Source organism: Montipora capricornis, chromosome 7 (genome assembly GCF_036669925.1).
Source record: "Montipora capricornis isolate CH-2021 chromosome 7, ASM3666992v2, whole genome shotgun sequence".
Classification (NCBI taxonomy): Eukaryota; Metazoa; Cnidaria; class Anthozoa; order Scleractinia; family Acroporidae; genus Montipora; species Montipora capricornis.
The window spans coordinates 15,821,737-15,835,808 of NC_090889.1; the positions used below are offsets into that span (position 1 = coordinate 15,821,737).

General features: G+C 39.8%; 2 protein-coding genes across 12 annotated transcripts in view; one reads left to right on the forward strand and one right to left on the reverse strand.

Moving 5' to 3' along the window:
* The window catches only part of LOC138058263 (potassium channel subfamily K member 15-like), a 51,697-nt gene that overhangs the window by 35,769 nt on the left and 1,856 nt on the right, over positions 1 to 14,072 (forward strand). For 6 of the 11 annotated variants that reach the window (XM_068904179.1, XM_068904181.1, XM_068904177.1 and 3 more), the window contains 2 exons: positions 8,272 to 8,650; positions 10,544 to 11,038. In XM_068904179.1, the coding sequence (XP_068760280.1) occupies positions 8,335 to 8,650; positions 10,544 to 11,038 (811 nt within the window). In that variant the 5' untranslated portion in view covers positions 8,272 to 8,334. Of the gene's footprint in view, positions 1 to 850; positions 1,228 to 8,271; positions 8,651 to 10,543; positions 11,039 to 12,275; position 14,072 lie in introns of those variants that run through there. The other 5 variants (XM_068904183.1, XM_068904182.1, XM_068904185.1 and 2 more) reach the window with 5 other exon arrangements.
* LOC138058262 (conserved oligomeric Golgi complex subunit 5-like) overlaps positions 1 to 14,072 on the reverse strand; it is a 42,246-nt gene that overhangs the window by 12,495 nt on the left and 15,679 nt on the right. The window contains exons 16-17 of the mRNA XM_068904174.1: positions 7,072 to 7,182; positions 5,407 to 5,469 (exon numbers count right to left, since the gene is read on the reverse strand). Coding sequence (XP_068760275.1) covers positions 5,407 to 5,469; positions 7,072 to 7,182 — 174 coding nt within the window. The remainder of the gene's footprint in view (positions 1 to 5,406; positions 5,470 to 7,071; positions 7,183 to 14,072) is intronic.

Genomic DNA, 14,072 nt, shown 5'->3' on the forward strand with positions numbered 1-14,072 from the left:
TATGTAATCTACTTAAAATAATATGATAGGGATACCTTTGATTCGGAGGTCCAGCTAACTGATCCTGAATAAACTATTCACATTGAATGTTTCGTGATAGTGGAGTCAGAATCTGACGTTTTGTGGTGCACCGATACTTTGAGCAAATATTGTTATCATTATTCATTTGGAATCATTACAAACCTCACCTAGCGTTCTACTAAGCGCCGGGATCTTTATTTATGTCCTTCCCACAGCCAAATTTAGACTGTCTTGGCACGTCATATTTGAAAAATCAAAATATCTCCGAGTATGTACGCTAGTATTTGGAGTTCAGAGGTCAACAAAGAATCTTCCATGCAGTCTATCATTTGGTGGGCATAAGATGACGAAAATGTTAAACTGAACATTGATGACTTCTTTAAAGTATACCAAAAATTAAACGTCCCAAATTAATAATTCATATCAGATGGAATATGGAATAATCAGTTTAGCTTTTGCCTTGTCAACGAGACAGTCTATGAATTAAAAATTGATCATTATATTACACCAAGTTTGCCATGAAAATCGAAAGTCCAGTAACTCTGAACCTTTTTATTGCTCCACTTTTTCCGGTCTTTTGTTTTTGCTTGTTTTTTTTTTTTTTGTTTGTTTGTGTTTGAAGTTTCATTTTGGCTAAGAATACCGTTCAAACAACATCCCTGTTTAAATTGAATAAAGAAAAACCTAGTTGACATCATTTGCATTTTCGATCCGTCAACAAGATAATAAACTCCTTTTCAGCTCAAAAAGCACGCCTTCAGGAAGATTGTTTGACTAAGCAACTGGATTTGCAATTCAAATTACGGCGAGTCCCCACAGGTCATTCGAAGCCACTTAAAGAGATACAGGTAGACGGAAAAATATAAACATTTTACGCTAAATATTCGTGCGTTTTCAGGCAGCAATACAGGACCACTACTGAAAAGGCCAACAGAGCAATTGAACAACGAACGAACTTCCGAAACAATTTCGACGCATTTCTGAACCAAGAAGGAAAACGAAATTCGATAAATTCATGTTGAAGTTCGTGACCTTCGTGGGTTTGTCTAAAGCCAGCGGGGGTCTAAAAGGCTTTCACCCCAAAAACAGAGGAACATAAAAAAGACGCACGGACGATCACCCACCATGGACAAACCAAAAGACTAAGGAGGTGATTAGAAACGGCGCGAGTTTTCAGTTGATGTGCTAGAGAACGTACCGTACCAGGTGAGAATGTGAATTTTCCTGTACGAAGTGCAGCAGGCAAAGAAAGCTCTCGAAGGTGCCGTTTATTGAATCGAGACTTCAACGTTTTAAATCGAGTTGTAATTTTCAGTTCAGAACTTGACAACAAAGTTTCCTAAAAAATACAATTTTTTGTAAAGCACGTAAAGTACATTTTTGGAAATAACAAGTGATGACCGAAAGTTCCGTGTAATCGAATTGTCGGAAAGGGGATTAAAACTTCTGCTCAGTTTTTTGTAAAAAGAGCACACAAAGAAAAATTTCACGGCAATGATAAGTTTTTAAAGGAAGAATTTAGATACAAAACACGAGTCAACTTTTGAAACCCTATACAACTGTAGCCCTGAACCCGGCTTCCTGCGCGACATTGACTGCAACCAACAAATACATCTAACAGATCGTTGATGACAACAGCTTGGGAGCAATAACTAAGAAAATCATTTGACACATTTGATGCAAAATCAGAGCATGAATTTCGTCACCATTTTCTGATACACAGGCTGTTATTTTCGGAATTACAGAGAGAAACATTATGCACTCACGAGAATGTTTATGGTCAAACTATATAATTTTTCAGCGTTTTATAACTCTTCATTGTCATTCGCTAAACATAAAATTATGCATAATAAATTTTGTTTGAAAATATGCTTTTCTTTTCTTCTTCCACCGCTGTAATGCAGGGCTCATGGTCGGGTTTATGTTTGCCAAAAAACTAAGAACAGTAACAATAAGAATATTTCAAGGAGTTTCGAGAACTATCCTTCCACTTGTAAAATACTTCAAAGGTAGTCAAGGAAAGCATTTGATAGTGTTCTCAGTTACATTACCTTCGAAATAGTTACATGTGGGAGACATTAGCGTTATACTTTCTTCATTACGTCAAACAGCCTGAAGGCAAGCTGCAGAAACTTCTCCCAAGAGACGAAAAAGCGACAAATACAATGTCTAACTACAAATGATTTTATTTTACGAACGACATTACGCGAACGATCCGGCGCATAAACTCTTGAGGCATCTGAAGAACGTGACAGAGAAAGAGCGATTTAATCCGACCAAACTTGCCATAAGGCAAGATATTTGCCTACGAAGGAATAAGTCAAAAGTCGATTCGTTCATTTGAAGTTGTGTTTTGATTCCGGCATCTAAGACATGAAGTCGATATTGCCTTACAAATAAAGCACTCAGTAATTCATTTCTGGTCAGTTATTTAATAAGATGTCAGATTCGTCATTAATTTGAAGTCTTCCCATAAAAATTTAATCAAATATGTACCCGAAAACGCGAAAAATTAAATAATGTTGACATTAACCTCCAGGAAACAAAGAAGACACCTCGGAAATATTAATGCGTCTTATTTAATTTTGACTATGGGGAATTTATAATTTTTGTTAATGGGAAGACATCCGTAAGTAGCTACGGGAGAAAATAAAGAAAAGCACTTATAAATAACTAAAACAACCGTAAAAGAGCTTTTAAAAGTATAAACATGTAGGCCTGAGGAGCATTCGGCGAAAGTAGCTTTGTCTTGAAAGGAATATAGCTTGACCTGGTGAAACTTCCTGACCCAGTTGTGTGAAAATTATCAAGTTATAATTTTACTAAGCATACGTACGGGTTTAATAGCCGTCCGATAACATAACTCAAGCTGAGAGTCAGTTTCAATAAGCCATTTTCATTTAATTAATTCATATGCAATTTGAACAATTTTCTTTCCCGAAAAGAAAGTCATGAATGCGGAGAGTTCAATGCAGTAGACCTAATCGCGCATGCGTGTCACGAGTAACTTGATACAACGATTAACTAACAAATTATGAACATTTTAAACTTTGTTCTTGCGAAAAATAGAAATACGTAAATGAAATGAAGTTGATTCGCAGCATCAAATGTAAGCTATCTTATCAATGAAATACGGGGGCATTCATCCCGTCTACTGAGGTCATAGAAAATGATAGCAATCGGACAATTAACAAGAAGTCACTTATCCGCTTTCCTTTCAACACGGCCTGATTCGAATTTCCAAAAGGAAGAGGTTTTGTTGATGAAGGAGAAAGCAAAGAATAGATAGGGAAATAAAAATCAGGAGCTTAGTTTACATACTAACGATGTTAATATCACCTTGAAAAGTCTGAAAAAAGTAAACGGAAGTACAGTATACAAAATGTCGTGATCTCTGAAATGGCTTATATAAAGAAACATGAGGACTTGTTTATTAAACAAGTATCCAACGAAAAAACAACTTTATTGACTCGGCTTTTATGCCGTAGCCAAATCACCCCCTCCTCGACTAGGCTTTTATAGATTGTGCTAGCATAATATTTGGCATAATTTTCGCTGATTTTTTAACTCATTTTTCATATTGATAAGCCTGAGACCATTTTTGTTCAATGTTTTAGCCGTATTCGCGGCTTAGTAGGGAGCTTAAGCACGCGCGTTTTTGAGACGCGGACGGCAACCGGGAGAGAACATTTCGCGTGCCAGGGCAGTGGTGTCTCCCAGATCTTTATACCAATCATCTCTAACGGAGAAAAGATACTTGGCAATGTAAATGTAGTGGAGTCAAGAGAGGTTAAAAGGGAAAACAGCTCACTTCCGGTTGCCGTCCGCCTCTCAAAAACGCGCGCGCTTAAGGACGTTCGCGCTAATTGTTTGTGCGCAACGTTACTGCGCAGGTAACGCGACGGTAATATGTCACGCATTACTTCGAGCATTAGTGAAGTTGAGGTTTTAAAACCTTTGCAGAAACCGTGGACGATAAGTCTTGCACAGCGTTGGATAAGAGAAGATCGTGATCAGTCAAAATTGGCTCAAAATATTTAGGAAAGTCAAGTAGACTACTGCACGACTGATGTTCGCGTTGTTTTTATCAGTCGTGCACTAGACTACTTGACTTTCATAAATATTGTTCAAGCATTAGTTAAAATAACATGGCGACAAAAACGCCGGGCAAAAAATTCCAGGCCGGCAAAAGAATGGCACATTTATTTCCGAATCATCATGAAACGTTAAAGAGAAGTGAGCGGGAGGATGGAAAAGCTCTTTAAAAGGTAGCTGCTGATCGAGTAGTGGCTGAAAGTTTGGAAAACTCGAGGACCAACCGTTGAGTAAATTTAATGGGGCTGTTTCTTTTTTTAATCTTTTTATTACCCTACGAACTTAAGTTCAAAATGACTGTATGTTTTTGAAGTTCTTATCCTTCACTTTGGTGCAAATAGAGCAGTATTTTCGTCCTCGTCGGCTTGAATAGTGCGGACCTTCGTGGAAAAAACCAGCGATTAAATTTCACAAAAACCACACTCCAGAAGACGAGCATGACGGCAATGGGGAAATATTATACAAAACACAAACCAAATGAAGATGATGACTGCTTAAAACTTCGTTGGTATGCTCGAGAAAGCTTTGTTTTGGGGTAAAAACCTTTCATCCCTTCAACGATCGATCCTCTCTTGGGTTCCAGTCCTTCCCCGACAGGTCACGCAAAAACGTGACAAACGAAGTTTTCCAAGAGCTTCGTAAAATCACATCGATTTTACTCCCTTGGATCATCGGTGACCCCTATTTTTTTAATCATGAATCACTTCCTCTACTTACTATCTACAAAATATGATAAAATGAAAAAAATCTCACCGTAAGAAGTTATCTTTTTTTTTAATTTTCTTTCCTCGTGCCATCGAATTCCGGTAGTGGTTGCAACGGATAGAGGTTACGAAAACGCTCGTCCAGGATGAACTCTACTGTTTACGACATCCCTAGCGGCATGAAATTATCTTAAAATCCCACCCCTAAAAGCCTATGCACGGAAACCTTCACTCTAACAGTTTATTTTTAGGATTTTCGATGGATGAGCAGATGAGGCTACCTTTCGTTATTATGACAGATTTATCGAAATTAAGGCATTTTTCCACTGCCATTTTCTCCGAAACGAAGTCGGTGACCCCCATTTTTTTTTATATTTTTGGAGTAAGTACTTTATGACCAAACTCTATGGGAGAAATGAAGAAAATCTCACCGTAGGAAGATTTTGGCGCGAACGTCCTTAAGCTCCAGTCTGGCACGAGATGACGCGCGTTTACGCGAAACGGCAAACGGCAGGCATCTTTTTGTCATAAAAGGTTATTTGCGGTGATAAACACCGAAAGAAATAGTCGCTTAGCTGATGCAAACCTGTAGTGCAGTAGATATTGCATCGACGGCTACTTCAGGTGGAGATCTGAGCCCATCGACTATCTGTATTTTAAAAAACACAACAACAAAAAACAGTTACTAAAAACACAACTATTGCCATCAACTCATTGCTTACTCCAACAGTTTAAAAAACGAAGAAGTGATATTTTTCCGATGGTGACTCGGGGCTATTAGGAAAAAATTCGAGTGCTCCTTTGCGATAGTCGAACTTATGCCCTTCCGACTACTAAGGTTGGATGCTCTACCAGTGTGATAGATGTTAACCCTGGTGAAGAGATTTTACCGATGGTGACTCGGGAATGCTCGGAAAAAATCCGAAGACTCCTTTGCAAGGAGTCGAACCTACGCCTTTCCAATAGCTGTTATTACGTTATTACAGTTGAGCCCACGTCGCAGCGGTGTTAGTTTCAGAAGGCGCAAAAACGAGGCTTTCGGTTCAAAACAAGAATTTCTTATCGATTTCTTTATTCTTGACAGTTTCATTCGCTTTTTTTCGATTAATGTAAGGTTTGTCTGGCCTAATTTATCGTGGAAAGTATGGCAAGGCAGCGTATAGCATATGGATGTGTTAACCGGAACTAACAACCGTAAATGTGCGAAACTATAGAGGGCAGCTTCCATTCAAAAACTGAAGTTTCACTTCTGGATAGGAACTCATTCTTTTTTTCGCGTTTCACACGCTCAATCTCTTAATTTGTGAGACGCACCTGATGTCGAGGCACAATCACATGAGATCGCGGTGATGTGCCCGTCGGCCAGCCAGTCCAAGATGGTGTCCAAAACCTGAAATCGCATGGCATCACGATCGATACCCGCGAAACCTATTCGGGACGTTGGTAAAACGACACGGTAAGAATGCGTCCTCATTCGTCGGAACGCAACTAGTTTTGACACTCTATCACTAAGCTATAGGAGACCCGTGGGAATTACAACCATTAAACTAACGGCCTGCTCACATGTAGGCGGGGGATCCCGGGTACGGGAGGTACGTGAGGTACCCCGCCTTCCCGTAGTAAAAAAAAAAAGCACAATTAGGCGAAGTACCCCACCTTCAGCATTCACATGGAGAAAACTCACCCCACCTAAGCGGGTTACCCGCCCCGGCTGACGGAGCAACCCACATCTCATGTGAACACAATCAAGAAAAAAAGAGAGATTGGTTACCACACCGAGGCGGGGAACCTCACCTACCTGGGGTCCCCTATCTCCATGTGAACAGCCCCTAAGTTAATGTGACAACTGTCTCGCTATACTGCAAGAACGGAACCTAGTTTTAATGGCTTATCTCCCAAGAGTCTCCCGTAGCTCAGTGGTAGAGAATCCGAAGTAGTAATCGGAAGATGGTCGAAGATACGACTCCTGCAATGCAGCAATCGGACTTTTTCCGAGTTTCCCCGAGTCACCAGTTTAAAAAGACGTTTCTCGTCCAGAAAAGGACGGTCTCTCTTCATTAGGCCATTTTCGAAACATCAAATATTCATCTTGACAGTGAGACAGTGAGGACAAAAACAATAGAAACAAGTTGGAATGAATGTGAAAAATATTTTCATATCATCCACTTTCCTTTGTCTTTGTCCCCTAAACCTCTCTTTGAAGCTGAATTTTAATGTACCGAAAAAGCCTGTTGAATTAAGCGTGTGTTACCTTGGTCACCGCCTGGTGTAACTGAAATAAGCTGTTCACGACGGCTGCGTTTTTCTGTTGCGCAGGTGTCACGTGGTCAAACAATTGACTTGCTTCTGGGTTTGTCACTAGCTGCATAAATAGATAGTAAATATTAGCAGCCTGCACTGCATACTAATTACTATGCATAGCATGATACTACCTTGTGCTGAGAGATGCAAGACCTAAACCTACAGTAGATAATGGAATAAGTCATAATGATGAAAGTATTTATTTATCGACTGTGGATCAAACATACTCGGGAAAACTTTCCGAAGTGGCCTATGGAAGCCGAGCTTGAACAGACAAATTAACTCTAAGTTGCGAAAATTTCCCTTTCTGAATTACCTAAGGATATAAAATTGTCAGTTAGCGGAAAGATGCTTTTTTATCCTAACGATGACCTAGTGTTTTGGATTTTACTTTGTTAGCCTTGTAAATTCATTTTATAACAAATTGACTTAGAGACGGTATTAAGTCCTCTTTAGCTCTGCTGCTACTATACTTGGAGAAACATGGTCATCGAACAGCGATTCAAGGAAATTGAATTATTTATTATACGGTGTTAAGTCTGTAAATCACGTCGTTAATTGCGCTTCTTTTTTTATTTGCGAAGTCCCAAATTTTACAATTAATACTAATCGCTTCTCGGTGGCCAGTGTTAATTTTTTATAAGTAAATTTGTAGTTACAAAAATCGATTTGTGTTTGTGTGAGCTTCTATAATAAACATCGTTATGTATACCTAGCCTTTCACTCAACAAAACGAGCACTGTGATTGGTTGATTCTTGGTCACGTGCCCCTGATAAAATTTAAATGTATCCCGACCGGGATAAGATTACGCAGTTGTTGCCCGCTCCAGATGTGTTGAAGTAAAAGTCTAAATATATAACAAAGCACCTAATGTTTGGTCCCTCGGGAAACTACAAGGTTAGTTTTGTTTTCCCTCGAGTCCTGAAGTTCGTCTCGGGAAACATCAGGACTCTCGGGAAAACAAAACTACCTGTTTCCCTCGGGACCATAAATTAAGTGTATAATATTAAAATTTGTACTATTGTAATCCCCTCAGTAAAGCCTACATTTGTAAGTGCCTTTAGGGAAAACAATAAAAATTATGTTAAATAAAAAAATAACTAAGAGAAGTACTGATTGAGATACTATTTTTCGTTGGTATCTCCACAGAAGAATAACGGTCCACATAATCCGGTGATCCTCAGTACTGGGTAAAATTGCAAGAGGACAGAAATGGAGATAAAAAAGAAAACAAGATCTTTGCTGATTCGCATCACAATGTTAACAATTTATCTCACATCGGGTGCTGCCATATTTTCAGCAATCGAAGGTGATGGATCACGGAGTGATGAAGATGTTGACAACAAAGTAACGGAGATAAAGAAGAAAATGACACTGAGTTTTAACGCCACAGCGAGTGTTGTAGATCATTACGTCCAAGAGCTACGAAAGCTATTTGAGGAAACGCCAAGATGCGGCAAATACAACCACAACAACTGGAGTTATTACCAGTCCTTGTATTTCGTTGGAAGTGTGACGACGACGATTGGTAAAGCTTTGTTATTTTCACACGGAAATTAACTTAGGTGTAGACAAAGGTAGACACAAGCTGAGGCGAGCACGCATGAGCACATACATGAAACCAAGAGTAAAACTAATTCAGGTTTAGTTTTCCATGAACGCACGCGAAAGCAGGAGCAACATTCGCAAACAAGTTAACTTGTCATCAAATCTTTAAGGTCCAAAGCTAGACAAACATCAATTTTCTCCCTACTTTATTTATACAAAATGAACAGGAAAGGTTCGAATAATTTACAAGTCATTCATGAAGAGAAAACACTTTGATCCTTTAACATATTCTCCATAGAGTGGTTTTCACTTGAGTGTCGAAAGTAATTAGCGAATTGCTTTGGTTTATGATTTCTTCACTCAGTGATTGGTTCAAAGTTCTCGCGCCCCTTTTTCAACCAATCAGAAAGGAAACGAAAACCAATCGTGGCTCGCGCGTGCACATTCTCCCGCGCTTTGTGTTGCCTTCGAGTAATTACTTCGAGTTTTGATTGGTTTACTGGATTGTCTCCGTCTTTTTTGATTGGCCAAAGTAATTACTTTGGTTTTGGTTTTACGACACTCAATTGAAACTCGCTCTATTACTCTTATAATGAAATAAAATGAAATGTACAGGCTAGGAGAGGAGAATTAACGATAATCGTTAATTTAGAGGTAGAGAATGGGTTGACATGATTTTCTTAATAGACCTTTTCACGGATTCTGATGCCATATTAGTTGGGGGCAAACACGGTCTTGAATTACAGTGAATGTATGGGAATTTTGCCGTATTTAAACCATAATAAATCCTTTAAGGTCTGACGATTGAGGATTGCGAGAATACCTCTCAAGAAGCACTTCTATTGAGATCATTTTCGTGAAGTACGACGATCAGAATCAAGCTATAACGACCGTAAACGAAATTTGTAAATTTCATGTAAACCCGCGAATTTTGAAGCGACGTGAGGAGATTTCTAATGTCCAATTTTCAGACGTTGCGCCTTGTGCAATGATCCAATTTTCCGTTGAGCAAATGATCTTTATAAAATGACCACAAACATTTTAAAATGTTTCAAATCTACCTTTTTGCAGCGGAGTTATACAGGTTTGAATTCACCCAAAATCCCATACATTCACTGTAATTCGAACCGCGTTTTTCCCCCAAACAAGATGATGTCAGAAACCGTGAAAAGGTCTAGTCACTCTGACGAAGGCCTAACGTCAATGGTTAACTTGCCTCGATCAACTCATTTGCTAGAGCAGTAATTACGCGATTGCAATTGCTACGCTTAGTGACTGGTTTAAAAATGTCGCGCCAGTTTATCAACCAATGAGAAGGAAAACCAAAACTAATCGCGAGATTCGCGACTTGCACGAGCGATTTTTTCCCGCGCTTTGAGCAAGTTACAGGATATTGCCACGAAATTGGATTGGTTCACTGCGCTGTTTGCACCTGCTGTGATTGGTGGAAGTCATAGAGTGTTTTCACTCACGTGATCAGTAACCTAATTGTTCCACCCAAAACAAAAGAAAACGTTTCCGTGATAATAGAGCTCAATTCCCAGAGAATTACTTGGGGACACCAACATGGCTGCCGTTCCTTTGTTTAGGGACATCAACATGGCCGCCATGACGTCACGTGAAAACATTCTATTACGTTGGTATTTGATGGGCCTCTTTAGCTTGTACGTATTGTTTTCCCATTTCAGACCACGTGACGTTCCCAAGGAAATTTTCCTTTTTGTTTTTTAAATAAGTTATGCATACGTGTGTACGCGCATAAGACGACATTTGAAAGAATCTCTTCCCTACAGTAGCATCACGCGGTCTGAACCTGCTAACGAGGTCCATCCCTTCATTTTTATTTCCCTAAATTTTTCTTTTTTCATGACAGGCTATGGGCATCTGGCCCCCAAAACTCAGGAAGGCCGCTTGTTTTTAATATTCTTCGCCCTGTTTGGCATTCCTTTGAATCTTTTAACTCTGCAGTTAATAGGGGAACACATCAACTACGGAATCCACCTAATAATCAAATACTTTGAGAAAGTCGCTCTGCAGCGTGAAACACCAACCAATGAACACATCAAATGCTTTACCATAAACCTGCTGCTCATAACACTCTGGCTCCCACTGGGCGGAGTCATGTATTACTATTCCGAGAAATGGACCTTTCTTGACTGTGTGTATTACTGTTTCGTTGCCTTGAGCACCATCGGCTTCGGGGACCTGGTGCCCAACGAAGGAAAGGCCCCCAACACATCTTATGAGAAAGGAATGTGGATCGTGCGACTGATGTACTTGGGTTTAGGCCTCTCTCTGCTTTCAAGTGTGTTTACGTCCGTTTGTAGCGCAGCCAAGCAAATTCAGAGTTTAATGCCATGCAAACGAGGTATGTAATAGCTTCTTCAGTGAGTAAAATCACTTAAATCTCTTGATCCCTTGCATCATTTTGTTTTTAGTCTACAAATTATTTGCTGGTTAGATCTTCCAAGATCCAGCACTTCTACTCCTCTTCAAGCTGGTCCTTGCACAAGAAACTGTCTATAAATACTTCTGAGACATCTTACTAGTCCTGATCAGGCATGCCCAGTCCTTGAGACGTACAACTTCGAGCCCGTGTCCTGGTGTGTCATCAGAATTTAGTACATGAAGTGACTATAAGATATGCAAGGTCTGGAATATTGGACTTATTTTACAACACCATCATCCTCCATTATTTTGTCATGCAGTCAATCATGTGATTTCTGTTAAAATCACTTATCAGTCGTGGCACAATTCAATCCATCATTTCGTTCGTTTGTTGTTTGTTTGTTTGTTTGTTTGTTTATTTGTCTGTTTGTTTCATCGTCAACGTCATCATCATCATCATCACGTCACGCGTGACAATATAATGATTAAAATCGCAAGAAGCGAGCAGAATCCGTAAGAAATGTTTAGATAAGTTTAACGTGGTTACGTCTAATCTGTTGAAAACTCTATTCACGTTAAAAGAGCGAATTCCCAAACTTCTAAGCACGCGGAAGTCGAAGAAACGAACAAAGGAAGCGCTTATTGCCTTCCTTAGATTTAATAACGCGTGCTCAATTTTACCTTTAAGGATTACCATACTGAATTGTATATCATTAGCTCTAACTGTGATGTAACAGGAGCAGGTGTAGCTCAGTTGGTAAGTGTGCGGATTTAGGAGCAAGAGTTCCCAAATTCGATCCTCGGTGACCTCAACATCTGTTCCGATTCCCTCTGATACGTGCAGCTATATATATATATATATATATATATAACCCTAACCCACTTTATTTATAACAGTTCTACATCAGACTGAATCGTTTATCCTTAGTTCTCATTAAGATAACAGTTTGCAACCCCCTGCATGCAACCAATCGCGTTAATCCTGCTAGCCTTGTCACGAAACGAATCGTGACGTGACTTTTTGCGCAACACAATTTATAAGCACGATCTTGGTGAATTGTATTTCTTATTTCTTCTTAAGACATAGCAGTGTTAATTTAACTCCTTTCACCCAGCTTAATCATCTCCTGTAGGCTTTCTCCTTCAACCCATCTTTAAGTAACGCTTGAGTATCGATTCTATCTAACCTTTTCGTGCTTATGTCTCTCTTTCTTTAGAGCAAAGGCGAAGGCGTCCTGTTTATATCTGAGACTGCTCTGGTCTTGCTTTTCGCCAGGTCAGTCTAGGGATGAATCTTAACTCTGAAAACGGTGATGGGCTTGAACCTTTGGCTTGCTGTGCGGCCTACAACAGTACTTCTTGCAACTGCATCCATCATTTCTATGAGCTGTGTATTTTTTATCTTGATCATAATTTCTGGGACATTTATCTGCTTTATTCAAGACAAACTCTCACTACTAACTTCCCTTTCCATGGCTAGAAAGCAGAAACTACAACAGTTTTTAAATCAAGACTTTAGACTTACATGTTTAACAAATAGTTTTATTACTTTATTGACTTCAACTGATATGTTCATCGCCTTAACTGATTTTCACCGAATTTGATGTAGGACGTATTGTAAGCGCATTGGGAGTAGAAATGCGCCAGAAATACGTTTATCATAAGTATTATTATTACCCATGGGTAAATAGCGTTTGCTCACGGGCAAGGACTTTTTTGTGTGTAACCGATTTCCCTACACCGAAACTGCCCTTGGATTATTTCCATGGATACGTCAAAAAGAATAAAAGAACTTCCCATGGCAGTACGGTTTATCTGCTCCCTGAGGTGGCTTGGCCAATCATAAAGCAGAACGTAGCTAATACACGAAGATCATCCCTACTTATATTAATTATACCCTATTATATTACCCCGAGGGGAGTCTTTTACTGTGTAACCGCATCCCCACGTTAACATGAAACCTGAGCTGAACCAAACCATAGTTAATGCATTGGAGATGGTTATGAAACTCGACAAGTTCCTTTGTTTCATGTTATTTTACGTATTTTTGGCTTTGACCCTGCACAAAACACACCTTTTCTCGAGAAGATGACCAATCAAATCCCTCGATTAAATTATGCGCAACTAATTTGCAAACCCGTGCGAAGCGAAAACAAAAGATTGTGCAGGGTCACGGTCAATTCAACATCGATTGCGATAACATTGTTCTCACTTTTGAAGGTTCTAAGGTTTCATAACCAGTCCCTCGATTAACTATGACCAAACCCAAGCCATTTACCCTGCGGAAGGGGCCCCAAACCCAAGGTGTGTGTAACTTCACATTGCAATCTAATCAGTCAAGTCTAATGTAAACTACTGAGCGGTTTACCAGGAATTGTGTATAGCAAATAAAGTTTATTTAATTATCTATTTATTTTATTGTTATTATTTTTATTTGACCTTGCGTATGAAACACTTAGTTTGTAACCGTAGGAACGCTTATAGTGTCGACCTCTGGTATTGAATAATAATAATATCTGATCTGCTAATCGCCCTTTCTCGCAGTCGGAGACTGAATTACGAAGGGCGCAGCTCAACGAGGTCGGGCCGAAGGAGCTGTGCTGCCGGCTAGGCGCTCGGCCCCTGAACACGACCCATGTATGACCTCGGAGCACAGCAGCACAGCCTGATGGAATAGACCGGGAGTCGATTTTGAGGAGGGAGGAAAACCGGAGTACCCGGAGAAAAACCCTCGGAGTCAGATTGAGATCGACTGAAACTCAGCCCACATACGACCCGAGGCCAGAGTTGAACCTGGGCCACAGAGGTGGGAGGCACGGTTGATGACCACTAAACCACCCTGACTCCACCCCGTAGGGAGTCGATTTAGTAGTAGCTTTAGTAGCTTTCGATTTACTTGACTTCTAACTTAACTGAAGAACTCATGTTGAGATGTAACTGACAGCTAAAGCATGTTGGGAAACATCTGGAAACCAATGGCCAGGAAACTTCCACGACTCAACTTGATTTGTTCA